The sequence below is a fragment of the Rosa rugosa genome, chromosome 4, assembly GCF_958449725.1.
Source record: "Rosa rugosa chromosome 4, drRosRugo1.1, whole genome shotgun sequence".
NCBI lineage: Eukaryota > Viridiplantae > Streptophyta > Magnoliopsida > Rosales > Rosaceae > Rosa > Rosa rugosa.
In genome coordinates this window covers 30,341,270-30,358,276 of record NC_084823.1, presented here as the reverse complement: position 1 = coordinate 30,358,276, position 17,007 = coordinate 30,341,270, and the positions used below count along the sequence as shown (strand labels likewise).

The 17,007-nt window shown below is 38.7% G+C and overlaps 2 protein-coding genes across 4 annotated transcripts; both read left to right on the top strand.

The window, feature by feature from the left end:
- The first annotated feature begins 3 nt into the window (after positions 1–3).
- On the top strand, positions 4–5,513 carry LOC133707271 (MLO-like protein 9). 2 transcript variants are annotated; one of them, XM_062132834.1, is made up of 16 exons: positions 4–111; positions 1,082–1,257; positions 1,358–1,415; positions 1,512–1,762; positions 2,625–2,741; positions 2,843–2,897; positions 3,008–3,096; positions 3,263–3,337; positions 3,418–3,506; positions 3,647–3,696; positions 3,803–3,843; positions 3,929–4,102; positions 4,202–4,237; positions 4,338–4,405; positions 4,592–4,652; positions 4,945–5,513. In XM_062132834.1, the coding sequence occupies exons 2-16, from the start codon at positions 1,129–1,131 to the stop codon at positions 5,191–5,193; spliced, it is 1,542 nt and encodes a 513-aa protein (XP_061988818.1). In that variant the 5' UTR covers positions 4–111; positions 1,082–1,128; the 3' UTR covers positions 5,194–5,513. The 2 variants fall into 2 exon arrangements, with proteins under 2 accessions (XP_061988818.1, XP_061988817.1); XM_062132833.1 differs by lacking the exon at positions 4–111 and having other exon boundaries at positions 917–1,257.
- Positions 5,514–6,115: 602 nt separating this feature from the next.
- Positions 6,116–8,830, top strand: LOC133745591 (peptidyl-prolyl cis-trans isomerase FKBP18, chloroplastic). Of its 2 annotated transcripts, none has more exons than XM_062173689.1 (6): positions 6,116–6,425; positions 7,019–7,089; positions 7,358–7,444; positions 7,594–7,743; positions 7,946–8,005; positions 8,424–8,830. In XM_062173689.1, exons 1-6 carry the CDS (start codon positions 6,158–6,160, stop codon positions 8,484–8,486), a joined length of 699 nt encoding a protein of 232 aa, XP_062029673.1. In that variant the 5' UTR covers positions 6,116–6,157; the 3' UTR covers positions 8,487–8,830. The 2 variants fall into 2 exon arrangements, with proteins under 2 accessions (XP_062029673.1, XP_062029672.1); XM_062173688.1 differs by having other exon boundaries at positions 7,016–7,089.
- Positions 8,831–17,007: the final 8,177 nt, after the last annotated feature.

The window sequence follows — 17,007 nt, the reverse complement described above, 5'->3', positions numbered from 1 at the left end:
TTTTTCCCAGAATTATTTTGCCTTTTGATTTTCTTAGATTCTTGAGAGCAGAAGAATTCTCCAAGTGGGGATGTTAACAATGCCGGAAGAGTTGAGGGTTCACATGTACAGGTAACAGGATACATCCAAAGGATGTTTATTACATTTCAAAAATAGAACTTTTTTTTCTCACATTCATAGATATGAAGTTGATTTCAGATATTTTTGTAATCATGACTTGTATGGAACTTTGGACGGGATCTATAGTTAAAACCAACTCATGTTTCTTTCTTTTTTTTTTCCTTTTTTTGTGTGTGTGTGTGTGAGAGAGAGATCAAAAGGCCTAACAAATTACAATCTCAACGTATATAATTCTAATTCTAGGACTTTCAAACAAGTCATTAAGCAAGCTAGAAATAAGTTAAATAACTTGTGGAGGGGGTTGCTCCATGAATTGAGCTTCAATCTCTGCATCCAAACCAGCTGTGGCGAGAATGTCACCCTAAAAAAAAAAAAAACTAATGTTTTCATGAAGTTGTTAATTTGGGCCCTTCCCATAGTCTGGAGTATAAGTTCCAAAGTTTAAACAATCTTTGACAGTGTATTTGGATAAAGAAACAAACTCTGAGATTTAAATGAAAATGTGGGAATTCATAATATATAAAAATTAATTATCTCGTTTAATATTCTCAACCTGAAAATTTAAAATTTCTCTGAAGGAATTGATTGTCCGAAATTCAAAATTGTATCAATTTTGTATGTCGACCACTTTGATAATCAGGCATTCAGGCTAACCATAAACTCCTACGTTTCAAGTTTTCTATTTATGGTAATGGCAAACAGGAAATTAAACACCCCTAACATGGTTGTCTTGGAATCCATTAGCAAAGAACAACCAGGAGCCGCCAGCTGTTTGATGGCTAGCCTTCCCTTACAAAAACCAAAGAAAGAAAAACTCACCATAATTAAGCACAAACCCGGATTTCTAGTACTCTTTTTTTCTTCTGTATCATAATCATCGTGATTGATGATGATGATCACGATGATTCTTAGCTAAATTAGTGATCTCTTTTCTTTGTCATTGTTCGTTAATAATAATAAGGGCCAATTTGTTGAGATTGATTGAGGCGTGGCTGGTCGGGTTCAAAAATGGCCGGTGGTGGTGGCGCAGGCAGCAGAGAGCTCGATCAGACGCCGACGTGGGCTGTCGCCGGTGTCTGTTTCCTCATCATTCTTATTTCCATAATTTTGGAAAAGGTTCTTCACCTGGTCGGACATGTACGTAATAAACAAAATGTTTTTGCATGTTGATTTTGTCTTTTCATTTGAATTGTGTATGCATGCATGGTTTACGTTCCTTTTAATTTGCTGGTTTCAGTGGTTTGAACGTAGAAAAAAAGCCGGTTTGCTTGAAGCTCTGGAGATAGTTAAAGCAGGTGATCGAGTAGTTCTTTTTAGATGAATTTTTTTTTATTCTTTTCTATTGCATTTCTGTTTTTGTTTCTAATTGTTCTTTTGTTGTTGGATTGCAGAGCTTATGGTTTTGGGATTCATTTCTTTGCTACTGACATTTGGGCAAGCGTACATCGCTCGATGGTGCATTCCTGAAGACTATGCAGATACAATGTTGCCCTGTCCTTACAGAAACGGCCCTGATGATCACGGTGGTGGTGACAAAGGTGGTGACAAAGGTGGTGGAGGAGGAGGTCATCGCAGGCTTTTATGGTATGAGCAGGAGCGCAGAATTTTAGCTGCTGGTAGCTCTGGCAAAGCCTGTGCAAAGGTAATTAAGTAATACGAACGATAAAACATCTTATGATCAGCTGTTTGATACATTATTCATTCTACTACAATTATTATTATTGTATATGATCATATTTTTTGTTTTATTATTCCTCTAAGACTGTGATAAGAAACCAAAAAAATCAATACAAATTGCTCATAAGTTCCATTTAGGACTTAATATTATCAATTGAGTCATCATATGTTTAAATCCCTCGTATAACCACATATGAAAAAAAAAAAAAAAAAAAAAAAAAGTCTCAGACAGAGAGAGAGAGTACCACATCTTTGCTGGTCCGCCGTCGAAAGATGACCGGATAGCTGATATCTAGCTGCGTTGGGTTTGGCCTGAGAACGGGTCAGTAGATTTTCGGTTCTCCAGCAGTAGCTTTTCAGTTTCTTGGTATTACTTTTTTGGTTCATCCACAATAGTTGTTCGAAAGATACCAATAATGTTCTTTTCAAAAGGTTTTGTGAGTGACAGTAGATTTTTTGGAAAATAAAAATAACTTTTCAATTAGTCGATAGTATATAGCTTTTCGAAAAATGGTCGTCACTTTTCCGACGGATAACAATGACTTCTCTGTGAAATGACAGTAACTTTTTGATTTTTCCATTGTAGCTTTCTGGTTCTTCAACAGAACTTTTGGTATCGTCAGAATTAGCTTTTTTGTTCGTTGGCTTTTCAATTAATGATAGCAGTTGTTTGGACACAATGGCGTTTCAGTGAATAACGGAAATTAAACATGTGGTGGCATTTTTAATGCTACATGGCTTTTCTGGAAATTCTACATGGATTCTGAAAATAAGTAATAAAGCTACTGTTTGCCTAATCGTAATATTGAGTACTGCATGGGGTGCAGGGAGAAGTGCCGCTTATCTCTATAAATGGATTACATCAGTTGCACATCTTCATCTTCTTCTTAGCAGTATTTCACGTTATATATGGTGCCATAACCATGACACTAGGAAGATTAAAGGTCAGTATGCTCATTTCTGATTTGGTTTTCTTGTGTTTCTGAGTCAATTCAATTTTCCTAGAGGTTTCTCAACTTGTGATGAAATCCCTTCATGTGTCCAGATTCGTAGGTGGAAGCAGTGGGAACGAGAAGCTGTAAATGATAGTGAATTCAATGGTAAATCATTGGACACTAGCTCAATGTACTACTGCGAGCAAATTTTTATTGCTGCCTATACGGATACTTGTCTGTATTGAGTGCTGAATTGGAGTTCCTATTTTGAACAGATCCTACGAAATTCAGGCTTACTCACGAGACATCATTTGTGAGAGACCACACAAGATGTTGGACAAAAACACGATTCACCTTCTACTTAGTAAGAATTCTGCTATTAATTCCTCTGTTCCAATTCGTTTGAGAGTTTGAAACTACTAATTAATTTGTATAAGTTACTGCTTTGAATCTCTGGAGTTGGAGTTGCTAGACTTTCTCTTCACTATTGTCTGGTTCTTGAATATTCAAACTTTTTTTTCACTTTTCAGGTATGCTTTTTCCGACAATTCTTTAGGTCTGTTCGTAGGGCTGATTTCTTGACCATGCGGCATGGATTCGTCACTGTGAGTTTCATTGGTTGATTATGACAGAATCTTCATCTGATAGTGGTATCTTTAGCTGACTATATGGTCTGTTATTATAGGTTCATTTAGCACCTGGAAGCAACTTTGATTTTCAAAAATATATCAAGAGATCATTAGAAGATGACTTTAAGGTAGTTGTGGGAATCAGGTATATATTATTGCCAACCTTTTCTTTTTCATGTTTCCGCAAGTTTTTTAGCAAGTTTTGTTCTATCCATAAGGTAGTTATGTCATATCTCATGAAGATGACTGTATGCTTTTTGCTAACCATTCTGATGATACTGGCAGTCCACTGTTATGGACTACGATGACGCTCTTTTTGCTTCTCAATGTTCATGGTGATTAACTCTTGTTCTGTTTCCTTTTTCCTATATCTGAGTTGACCTTTTCTTTTATCATTATATTTGATGTGGTGTTATTTACTCAAGGTTTCTTTCATTTCAGGATGGGAGGCTATGTTTGTCCTGTCCGTACTTCCTCTAGTTGTAAGAACTTTACTAGAAAAGTCCTGCTTATGTTCAATCCAATAATATTGTTCTAAAAGAGTGCTGACATTTGTATTGGTTGAAGATAATCTTAGCTGTTGGAACAAAGCTGCAAGGAATTATAACACAAATGGCACTTGAAATCCAAGAAAGACATGCTGTGGTGCAAGGGATACCTCTGGTGCAAGTCACTGATAAGCATTTTTGGTTTAGCTGGCCGGAGCTAGTGCTTTATTTGATCCATTTTGTCCTGTTTCAGGTAGACTAGCCTCCTCTTTTTTCTCAGACACCAATTTGTCCCTGCTATTATGATTTCTGATATTTTCGGTCATCTGATTGTTTATATTTCCGTGTCCAGAATGCCTTTGAGATAACACATTTCTTTTGGATATGGGTAAATAACAACTAAATCCAAGAACCTCTTTTGAATTCGTTGTGGTTATTTATATGTCACTGCTGGAGTTCTAATTGCTTTCTGGTGAATCCTAATGCAGTATGAGTTCGGGATCAGGTCTTGTTTCCATGAGAACTTCAATCTTACATTGGTCAGAGTTGGTCTTGGGTATGTCTTTTCCTTTTCCCATTTACTGATACAGATACATTTTTTTTTATTATATTCGAGTAAAGCATGGGATCCTACATGGAAGTTTTTATGAACACATTATTCCCTGCTAGATTATATGATCATCATCATAAACATATACTTTGTTGTTCCTATACCGTGCTTTGACACATGCCTTATGATCAGGGTTGCCGTCCAGTTTATGTGCAGCTACATCACACTTCCGCTATATGCATTGGTTACACAGGTACAATCACTAAACATTCAAGGCACTTTTTATTTTCTGATACTGTGGAATTGAACTTATAAGGATTTTAAATCAAGATCTTTTATTTAATTAAGCTGTTATAGCATAGGCAAACAATAAAATGAGACTCTAAATGAAAGTAGGCTAATCCGCCCGTAACACTTCTCTTTGATTAATTGAGCCTATTTTTATTCTGAGAATGGCATGTAAGCATCTGAACCCTTGCTTCTTCTGTTATGCATTTCATAAAAGTCATTCGTTGTTTCTTAATTTCCATTTTGTGAACGTACAGATGGGTTCAACAATGAAGAAGTCAATCTTTGATGAACAAACTAACAAGGCCTTAAAGAAATGGCAAAAGAATGCTCAAAAGAAGAATAAGCATGAGGGCTCGCATAAAACAACTAAACAAAAACTGGGTGGACAGTCAGCAAATCCACAGAGTGACATGGAAACAGAGGGATCAAATCCACGACCATCGGCAAACATCATGGCCAGTGTCGACGTTCAAGGCAAGAATGACCTACTAACAGGACCGTGATTCCATTCTGGCACTGAAGGTGGGAGAAGATGTTGAGGCTGCAGTTGCAATTGAGGGAAGGACCTTCCATTTGTTTCCTTCTTTGTGACAGTATGTAAACGTACACATGAAATTGCAATTGACGAAATTAATTAGCATGAACTGAATCTTCTGCAAATACCAGGCCAGCAAACTGTATCACAAACTAACATCAGCTTAAAATTATGTGGTGAAGAGATATCTCCTTCTTCCTTATTTTTGGCCGACGATATCTTCTTCTTCTTCCTATGTAATACTACATCTTCACAGTTTTGTTATAATTTAGAGACCAAATTCCACTATATGGATTCTTATTCTTTGCAGTGTATCATCTGTAGTCTGTGCAATTCTCATTCAAATCAAATTATAACTGTAGAAATTGAGAAATTTCACTGAATTTATTTCATTTCAATATCAGTTTGATGCTTGTGAATGAAGTGAACACATAATATATTAAGATGGTAATGAGATAGGTTTTGTAGCTAGTACTGTTGGGGGAATGAGATACAAGATGGTAAGGTACATATTTTGGCGCTTAGCATCTCTAGCAACACCATACAAATTTTAGCCACAACCAGAGCTACTCACTTAATGGACAGTTTTTGAAGAATTATATAAGAGACAAGTAAATAATCAAACTGTAACTTTCCCTCTCTTGAATCGCCATATTCTCTATCAAACCTCCTCTCTACTAGTAAGCGACTCTTACTAGAGTCAAACTCATCACCGCCACTTACAGTAGTAAACTAGTAATAGACAAAACGGTCGTGGGCGTCTGGGATTGGACATTGGAGTTGGGAGATGCATTTTTTTTGGTCAAAATCAGTGATACAAGAATGGGCATTATTGTAACTTTAACCATCCGAAATGGATAGGGATATGGTTGGTATTAAGAGACCTATAAAATGTTGGCACCAGAGTCTGTTACTCCAAGTTTCCAACGGCCATGGCATCATCAATAAGGTGCTTGCAGTTGCACCACCAAATCCAGTTCACTGCTTCAACTTGGAAACCCAGTAACACTAGGAGAAGCCAAGTCCAAGTAGTCAAGGCAGAGCAGCAAAATGAAGCAGCCATTTCAAGACGATCATGCGCCAATATTCTCATCACTTGGCTGCCGGCTTTGACCCTCATTTCGGCGTCTCCGCCGTTCTCGGAGGCCAGAGAGAGACGCAACAGGAAAGTCATCCCTCTTGAAGACTACAGTACTACCCGTAATTACTTACTCACTTAACTCTCTGTGTCTCTTCTTTGCTTGTGTGTGTATCATTGTCTAAAGAGGCTTGTGAATGCTTGATGTCGGATGGTTGCTTCTGTTTTTTTGCATTGGGATTTGGATTTTGATTTTAGGTTTTCTTTTACTGAATGTAAATAAAAGTTACCCGATTCTTGGTTCTCTTTTGACTGTGAAGGGTAATTTTCCAGAGTAGTATGTTGATGGGAAATTTGGTCCCATTGAGCATGCAATGTATTGTACACCAAACAAAAGAAAGCAAAAAACAAGAGAAATTATTGGCGATCGTAATACATTGGATGCAGTGCTCAGGTCTCAATTTCGTCTCTAGTATAATATGGAGTAATTAGGTCTTATTTTTTATCAGTCATATACGTAATGCAGTGCTCAAGTCAAGTGAAACTTTAGTTGTGTTGTTCTAGCTCCATTTAAAGTTATTACCTTGGGACCATTTATGTTATTTTGACGACTAATCGTGTATGTTGCTAGCTCTGAAGATTGTGGGAAGGCATCGGTGGGATTTGTTAGTACTAGTTGAATTTAACCCATATTTCCTTTTTGCTATCTCAGCAGCTGATGGATTGAAATATTATGATTTGGTTGAGGGAAAGGGTCCAGTAGCTGAGAAAGGATCAACAGTTCAGGTGTTTAATTTCTCTCAATCAAGTTATAGCAAGAATCTATCTCTAATGCAAGTAGAAAGATGTTTCTGTTATCATGTCTTTTGACATATACATACATGTATCGTAATGTGCGGTTGATAAGTTATTATGTTATTCGTTTCCAACTTACACGGTTAATACTGCAACCCCAATATTGATCCAAATAAGCCTAATTAGGCTGTTAATGCTAAGAATGTGCGTGCTTAACCTGTCCATGTCTGAAATTTTGACTTATACTTCACAATTGCAGGTTCACTTTGATTGCTTATATCGTGGGATTACCGCTGTATCAAGCAGGGAATCTAAAATCTTGGCTGGAAATCGTATTATTGCCCAGGTTCTTTCACCCTACTTTTGAGGATGTGTTAACCCTTTTGATTGTTCATGCGCTACCTCTTTCCAACCAAACCAACTAGCTAGCTTTTCATAAGGTAATTTCTGATTGATGAATGAATTGCTAAGGCACAGTTCCTTCTTTTCTATTAGCCATATGTCTTCAAAGTTGGCGCTACTCCAGGGAAGGAACGAAAGCGAGAGTTTGTGGACAACGCAAATGGTCTATTTTCTGCACAAGCTGCACCAAAACCCCCACGAGCAATGTACTCGGTAACTGAAGGGATGAAAGTAGGGGGGAAGGTGATGGCCTTCTCTTTTATTTTGATACATATATACATACAGAGAACAGCTATAGCAATGTCTTATCTGTGTCTTTCTGAAATCACTTGTCCATTTAGTTTCGGAAATCTTCATTCCCATTTTGATACTGTACATTTCCTTTCCTTCCTCTCTCCTGTCAACTTGTAAGCTCCTTTGTCATCATTTTCTGGTCTCCTTGCAGCGAACTGTGATTGTTCCTCCAGAGGCTGGATATGGCCCAAAGGGCATGAATGAGATTCCTGTAAGCCACTTCAATCATCATTGTTTTGCTGGTTATAATGCTTTGGTTTTTTTACTAATTCTGACTCAAGACTTAATATGGTGCTATATATAATTTTTTCACTCATTTTTGTCAGCAATTTTATATGGCTGTGGTACTGTTATCTTTTAATATGTTTCTTGCATCAAATCTTTTTTAATTCAGGAAAAGAAAATCATTGGATGATCCAAAAAGTGAACATGTTTCTAACCTTAGAACTAGTCTTGGCATAGTCCGCTTTTACTCATGTTACAAAGCTTATTGATTCCATTACTTGTGCAATTCACATGATGTATTGTATAAACATGTTTAAATTTGATGTTCGTATATGCATTCTGGTACATAACATTGATACACCATAAGTAGGGTATGGAATTTTCACAAAATACATTTGCTGCAGCCTGGAGCAACGTTTGAGCTAAATCTGGAGCTTTTGCAGCTGAATCCACCTCCAAGAGAGTGAGCAGCCTGATACAGGATGTGACAAGATCATCGTAATTAACTTCCGCATCATGACATCTCTTCATTTTTTAGTGTAAGAAGAGGCTGTGTTGGAAGTTGGAACAACATTATTCAGAGAGAAGTTTTGATCCTGAAAGATTCTTTTTTGTACCTAATAGAAAGATAGCGAAAAGCTGACTGTATCTGCATTTGCTGTATGCTGTTCAGATAGGCAATTTGACATTGCTGTATGCAACAGGGTTCATCAGTGCAACTGTGCATTTTAGCATAACTGTCATCAATGAAGTGACAGATTTTGTTTTGGCATGTACAGTTGACAGACTTCCTTTAGTATATGCTATTTACCCTTTGAAACAAGCAGAGCAGGTTTTTTCTTTCAAAAGAACGGCTTATTTTGTCAGTAATTATAATTTTTTTTTTTTTCATTTGGTTGAAGTGCAAGTATGGTTTGGTAATTCGGATAACTTGTTTTCCTTAGTTTTACCTCTGGAGTTGAGAAAGGCTGGTGAGCTACTCAAAAGTCAAAACTATACTTCACTTGAATATCATACGAACAATGTAAGATTGATGGAAAAATGTTTAGATTCACTAAAATGGTGATGTAGGATTTTTCTGGCCGTGGTGATGTTGAAACGGAACTGCAAGGTATATCTCATCTCTGAAAAGATAGTTAAAAGAGACCAGTCTGTTTGATGGCTGCTAGAGTGCTAGGATGGTTAAAAACACAAACCTAAAGAGGTCAATCATACTCTGCAGGGTAGACCAAAATAGGCAGAAAAAAATTGTCTCGAAATGTTTCAAGCAACTTTGATAAACCATTAACAAGTTTGAAAGTTTACCCTGTTCCGAAAGTTTTCCACCCTAAAATCAATATTACAAACAACCATAAACATAGACAGCTTTCGTCAATTTTAGCAAACTTTTATTTTGAACATGATGGATGTCTTCAAATTTCAATTTCCAAGAGGAACCGAGGGAGGGAGAACTGGTAATCAGTCTTCGTAAATGAACAAAGGTGATGAATGATAAAGATGCATGTATATGAAAGCCAAAAATGACCAGTAGCTAATTTCACCATATTTTCGAATCAGATCTAATTGGTCAACCGTAGTCATGATATGTAGAATACATATGCACATATTCTATATAGAAGTATGAGAACTATTGTCACTTTACCGTGAGTTCTTTTGCTTGAACTCTTGTAACATATTCTATATAGAAGGATGAGAACTTCCAGTTTCACCATAAGCCAAATTACAACAAATTCACACACACACACACACATAAGAGAAGAGAGAGGTGAAGCTTTCGGCGGTGGCGAGGAAGTCCCTCTCGATGACTTTGAGAGCTCTAAAAGTCTGAATGGTCTGGTTTAATGGGGGTTTTGAGTCGAACCGGTGAGGTTTGGCTTTGAGATTGGGGTTTGGAGCTTGCCGGATACGACATCTCAGCTTGTCCTCCTCCGTCTTCTTCCCGCAGTCTTTGTGGGTTTGTGTCCAAATTACTCAATCTTTAGTGATTTTGCAGTCTCTGTGGGTTTATGTCAAATTCTTGTTTTTCACCTTCTGTCTGCAGAAGCCATTTTGAAAAGCTACAAATTGTAGCTTCTGAAAACCTGCTGTTGAGAGAAGTTAGAGGGACCAAAAGCATCTTTTAAAGATTTTACCAAACACCTTGGATTAGACCCAAAAGCGCATTTGGTTCCGAAAGCACCCTAGGAAGCAATGCCAAACTGGGCCCATATCAGAGTCAAAGTCAAGCAATGAGGAAGTCAACAAATTCAGCTGTTGTTATTACACCTTGATAGGTGTCCCAATATAATCGGTGACAAAGAAGAGACAGTTACAAAAATTGGTTAAGCCTAACTGAAAGCTGTTAAAGCGCAGCCTAAGCTTTAAGCTAGTTGTTAATGAGAAATACCATCTTCTTCTTCCTCTAACTTTCTACCACTCGCTCTTTTTCCCCGGAAAGTTCTTTTTGGAAGCAACGTACGGTGCCAACCGAGGAGGTGGCAGGAGTCGCGGCGATTGGAGCCGTGGAAATGAGAATGAAGAGTCGAAACCCTCAATTCCCTGATTCCCTCCTCCTCTTTTCCTTTGCGATCCGATCAGATTAAGCCGATTGCGAGAGAGCATGTTGTTCCTACTTCCAAATCTGATTTAACAAGACCATGTTGACCAAACTTTTTTTAAATTGGATGAGCTGAATGGCTAAGATATTATTTAAATTGGAATAATGGCACGTGCGTTTCGTCAGTGTAAAAACGCTTCTTCTTCCTCTAACTGAATCCGTTTCCCCAAAGAAAGATTCATCTAGCTAATTGGGATCTTGTTTGCAGGCCCAAAGATTGTGGTGGTTTAGGTATTAAGAAAGCCAAGATGATGAATCAAGCCATGCTTGCAAATGTTAGCTGGAGATTGCTGCAAAATGATAATGGTTTATGGAGTAAAGTTCTTCACCATAAATATATAAAGCAGAAGTGTTTCCTAGATAACAACTATAAAGCTCCTCCAGATTGCTCTAGTACTTGGCGGAGTATTGTCTTTGGAGCTCAACTCCTCAAAATTGGTGTTATGTGGCGCATTAGTGATGGGAATTCGGTCAAGTTTTGGACTGACAAATGGCTCCCTGGAGGTACTCTTTTGGAATATAGTGATAATCAAAATAATCTTGATTTGCAGCTCAAAGTTAATGATGTTTGGTCTAACTCGGGTTGGAATATTGATTTTCTTCACTCCCATTTTGAGTTTGAAATTGTCAACCAAATTAATAGCATTCCGTTTGGTTTTCCTGGAAGTGGTCCTGATAAATTGATTTGGGGTGCTTCGTCAAATGGCCAGTTTAGTGTTAAATCTGCTTACTCCACCTTGGTAAATGAATTTGAGTTTCTTCCTTATACTTGGCAGTTTATTTGGAGACTTGCTATTCCTCCCAAGATGAAAACGTTTGCTTGGCTATTGTCCCATGGCAAAGTGCTGACCAATATGGAAAGGGTTAAAAGAAGGTTGACTCTTGATCTCTTGTGTCCTATTTGTCACCAACATCCTGAAAGTATCCTCCATTTATTTAGAGACTGTCCTAGAGCTTCTGAAATTTGGAATAGGATTATTTGCATTGAGAAGATTCAGAGAGCTAGGACTCTTAATTGGGTCAGTTGGTTTAAGGCCAATGCTCTGTGCAATGAAGACTGCTATAATGGCTTAAAATGGAGTAGTGTTTTTCTTTCCACATGCTGGTATATTTGGAAGTGGAGAAACAAAAGTATTTTTGATACTGACTTCATGATGCCCTTTAACCCTACTAAAATCATAATTGATGCAGCTACTGATTGGTTCAAAGCTCAATGTGTTACTGCTGCTCTTAATCATAGTAACACTATTGTGGTGCAGTGGTCTAAACCTGACTTGGATTGGCTCAAGTTAAATGTTGATGGAGCTAGAAACAGATCTGGTAATATTGGAGCAGGTGGTGTGCTCAGAGACCACCAGAGAAATTGGATTATGGGTTTTTATGCCAATCTTGGTACTAGTTCAGTTATCGTTGCTGAAGCATGGGGCCTCCTTCTTAGACTTAAGATGGCCTCCCAACAAACAAGGGGCAAGATTGTAGTTGAATGTGATTCAGAGGTGCTTGTTAATCTTATGGCTAATGGGGTTGATGATCTTCACCCTCTCAAACCTATTCTGAGCAGTTGTAGAATTCTCATGGAACTTCAGCAATGCACTATTCGCCATTGTTACCGTGAAATGAATATGGTCGCGGATGGACTCTCTAAGTGTGGGTTGGCGACTAACATTGGGATTCATTTCCTTGAATCTCCTCCTCCACAAGTCATTGAAGATTACCTTGATGATTTGTGTGCAGTTACCAGAAATAGGAATGTCTCAGTTATTTGTTAAGCTGTCTCCTTTGTTTTTTGGGTCTTTCTAGACCCCCATGTAACCAAAAAAAAATCCGTTCCCCACTTCTTCTTCCTTTAACTAAATCCGTTTCCCCTGAGTGTGTTTGGATAAGAGAAAAAATGATGGAATTTAATTGAAAGTGAGGATTTCATAATTCTTAAAAGCCAATTCCCTCGTTTGGCATTATCAGATTGGTAATTTTAAATTTTCTGTGGAAAAAAATGAAAGAATTCGTTATTTAAATTCCTCACTTCAATTTCCACCAAAATAGGTGTTATTTACAAATTCCTTTGCAGTATTCAATTTTTATTTCCAAAACAAGACTTTTTTCTATTTTATCTTTTTATTTGTTTTAAACTTTGTTAATTTGCCTGTGATTGGTTCACAGGCAAACAGGATCCAGCAGCCGGCGATTGGTTCAATCTGATTTCGCAGGTCCATATCCATGCACGGGTGAAAGCCTCCGATCGTGGTGGTGTGGTTTGCGATTTGGATGGTGGGATTGGAGGTTTGAAGGATCTTCAACGGGTTGGAGAGTTGGGATGGAATTGGGTTGCGGGTTTTACGAATTCAGGTGGGTGTTGGCCATGGTTGTTGCGTACTTGGATGGAGGTGGGTTGCGGCTTTGGCTGGCGCGCGGGTAGCGGTGGTGTGATGGCGGCGGTGGAAGTGGTGGTAGGGTTGCCGGGACACCTTTGGGCCTGGAATGTGGGATGGTGTGCTTCTCTTGCTGTCTGCGGTAGTAATTGGGCTTGGGTGTGGTCCATGGGCTTAGACCCACTTAGTGGACCTAGCTTGGTCCTTTTTTATTTTCTGGTTTTATTTTATTTTTCTATCTAATAATTAGTGGCATTTTGCTGTTAATAATTCCCTGCAGTTGGTTAGTAGGGTTTAGTTTCTTTCGGTTTGTTTTTCAGCATTAAGTTACTTTCTAGATTTTGTTTTAAGTTTTAGCTGTTGAGTCGGGTGCACTGCAATTTTGGCATTGACAATCTTCTATTCAGCGGTCTAGAGGTCGTTCCTGTTCTGGAGTTAGATCAGCAGCGGTGGCGAAAATGTCTGGCGGTGGCATACTGGCCTAGACAATCATCCTTGGCCTTCTAGTGGGATTGTTCCTGTCTGATCTCGAGTCGGAGGTGATGGCGATTTGGAGCTTTTGTGGATTGACGGTGTTGACATTAAGGTGGCAATGGTCTTAGGTTTAATTTAGTCTCAGGTCTGACGGTCCAACATTTTTGTTTGGTCGGGTTCGAAGTCACAACTAGTGTAGACTTGGTCGATCAAAGGCAGGTCAGGAGGACTCTGGGTGGCGAGTTAGTGTTGACAAAGTTGTGTGCCTGTGCCTATTGTCTTTGCCTTTTAATTGTAGTGCAAGTTAAGTCTGTAGTTGAGTCGGGGCTTGTTTGGCTCCGTTAGTCAGTCATGTTGGAGTTCCAGTGTGAAATCCAGTGGCCATTTCTGTGTATGAGATGATGCCAAAACTCATTGTATCCAGTTCATTATTAATGAAGTTTCTTCTTGATCAAAAAAAAAAAACTTTGTTAATTTATTACATGCACATTTCAAATCCTAAATAGATGCAACCAAACAATAGAAATTGCAATGGAATTTTAGATTGATGGAGTTAAAGATTCCATCATTTATAAATTCCTACGGAATTTATAATTTTCTCATCCAAACGCACCATAACAGTCCCAAAGGCCAAAACCCAGCAACCAAGCAAACGCCAAAACATTCCTACATTTCTTCTCTCTATCTCTCTCTCTCTCTCTCTCTCTCTCTCTCTCTCTCTCTCTCTCTCTCTCTCTCTCTCTCTCTCTCTCTCTCTCTCTCTCTCTCTCTCTCTCTCTCTCAATCACCCAATCTTGTTCTTCCGGGTGGGGCATGGCTTCTCTCAATCACCTACGTTGGCGTTCGCTTTGAGTCTGCACCTGACGTGAACGTCACTCACATCGGGGTGTTCAAACACCATATCGATATCAAGAATGGGCCGGAACCGCTTTATGTCGTTCTTGATCTTGATCTGACCAGAGAGGTAACCGCGTGGATAGAATACATAAGTGAGGAGAAATCATTTCGGGCATGGGTCGGTTACTCCGCCCGGATTCAGCCTCCGATTCCGGCAATCGAGCTCCGGGTCGACCTTTCCAAGGCCTCTGAGGACTTGGCCCATGTTGGGTTCATTGTGGAGCGGGCGGGTTCTTCCACTTATCTGTTGACGAATTAGAGATTCCAGGCTTTTTTCGACCGCCTCCCTTCCACAATCCCCGAGAGCTCTTGGGAGCATGTCGACTGTGTTTATTCGATCCTGGAGGGTTCGGGTCACAGCGGAAGACGCACAACAGGTATCCTGATTGCTCTGCTTTCTGTACTATTACTTGCGCTTGTTGCCACTCTGGTTTGCTTGCTTCTTTCAAAGAAGCAAATTGCTGCGAGTGCCAGAAGGAGGGGGACCATGTCCCAGGTGCAAATGACATAGGCGACTCCTACAAATGCTGGTTCCAGATTTCATTCATTCAGTACGTTAATTCTTGATTTCTGGATCTAAAAGTTGAAAGCATAGGGATTCTTTTGTGCATCTTCAGCCAGTTATGGTAGATTCGTAATATGCTACTGAGATATAAGAAGAAGTGGTGTGTGTGTTTTGTAATTGCAGACGGATTAAATGTTTACAATTTTGAATTCCATAGTGGAAAAAAAATGATGTGCTTTCATTGAAACCGGTTTATTTCCTTGCAAACTTCTCTGTCATTATACTAATGCTGTGGAATCTGGAAATTGTCAATGCCTTAGATGTGAAGCTTTTTAACATCTGTCTGAAAAAAATAGTATTGTTAGAAACGGAGTTGATCAGATAATGATAAAGTCACTGTTATAGGATGAGCAAAGTTGGCCAAGATTCGTACCTGGCCATTCTGTTTGAATCTGGACGTGACGAGGTGAACGTCAGTCACATTGGCGTGTTAAAGCACCATATTGAAACGGGCAAGGGTCGGCCCGAGCCACGTTATGTTGCTCTAGATCTTGACCGTACAAGTGGGAGAGAGGTGACCGCTTGGGTTGAATACAGAAACGACCAGAAGGCCTTTCGGGTTTGGGTCGAGTACTCGCCCCAGAACCTACCTCCGAGTCCAGCTCTTGAGCTCGAGATCGACCTCTCCAAGGCATCTAAGGAATTAGCCCATGTGGGTTTCAGTGCTAACCCGGCGGGTTCTGCTGCTTATCTGTTGACATATTGGAGCTTCCAGGCTTTTTTTTACCGCCTCCCTTCCTCAATCTCTTTCAGCTTTTGGGAGCATATTGACTGTGTGTATATTGCAACATAGAGCGTTCGGGTCATAGCCAAAGACGCACAACAAGCATCCTGATTGCTCTCGTTTCTGTACTACTAGTGCTTCTTGCGACGCTACTTTGCCTACTCCTTTCAAAGAAGAGAAACGTGAGTCCCAGAAGAAGGGGGACCATGTCCCAGGTCCAGATGACATAGGCAACTTGAGAATGATTCTTCAGCATTTGTAATAATTTCGGTTTTGATCCATACATTCAGTACCTCAATTCTTTATTTCTGGATCTAAAAGTTGAAAGCAGAGGGATTCTTGAATGGAATTTTCAATTTTGTGTATGTTAAGCCGGTTATGGTTAGATTTTTGACTGCCTATTGTTGGTAAACAGATAGATACATATATATACAGTGGGGTATCTAGAAATCCTATCAAGGAGGGTCAAGAATATGATCAAAATAGCTTACCATCTTCATGTACAAAAGAACTGACTTTTCGTAGTAAACAATAAATGATAATTTTATGACTTTTTCTTATGTTCGTGGCTTAAATCGATTGAAACTTGGATGTTTTACTAAAAAGTAAACAAAAAAAAATAATCGAAAGTCATAGAATTTGGAAAGAGGTAGAGGGGTCAACAAAGGCTTTACAAGCTATGTGAAACGAGAAACACAAAATTGAAATTTAAAAGCAAAATTCAGACTGTCAAACGCCCTTGGATATAAAGTCAGTTTATAATCAAAATTGGGAAAATTTCGCAAACAGTACACCAAATAAAGGTCACTAATAATTCTTATACATAAAGTTCCAAACCAAACATTTCGGTACACGAAATTTGAAACTCGACCCACTATCAGTACACGACGTCAATTTTTGACACCAAAATGTCCATTATGCCCTCAGTTCTTTTTTTTTTTTAATAAATTTTTTTTTCCTTCGTTTTTTCTGTTATTTTTTTTCCTTCGTTTTTTCTGTTTTTTTTTTTTCTTCCTTCGTTTTTATCTCTTTCTTTCTTTTCACATGACTAAATATTGGCTGAGTTACAAATATAAGCTGTAGGACCATCAATCTCACCAATTGGAGGGCAAGGGCGGCGTTGGAAGCGAGGGAGTGAGCCCGGAAGAAGGAAGAAGAAAGAGATAAAAACGAAGGAAAAAAAAATAACAGAAAAAAAAAGCGAAGGAAAAAAAATAACAGAAAAAAAATTTTATTAAAAAAAAAAAGAACTGAGGGCATAATGGACATTTTGGTGTCAAAAATTGACGTCGTGTACTGATAGTGGGTCGAGTTTCAGATTTCGTGTACCGAAATGTTTGGTTTGGAACTTTATGTATAAGAA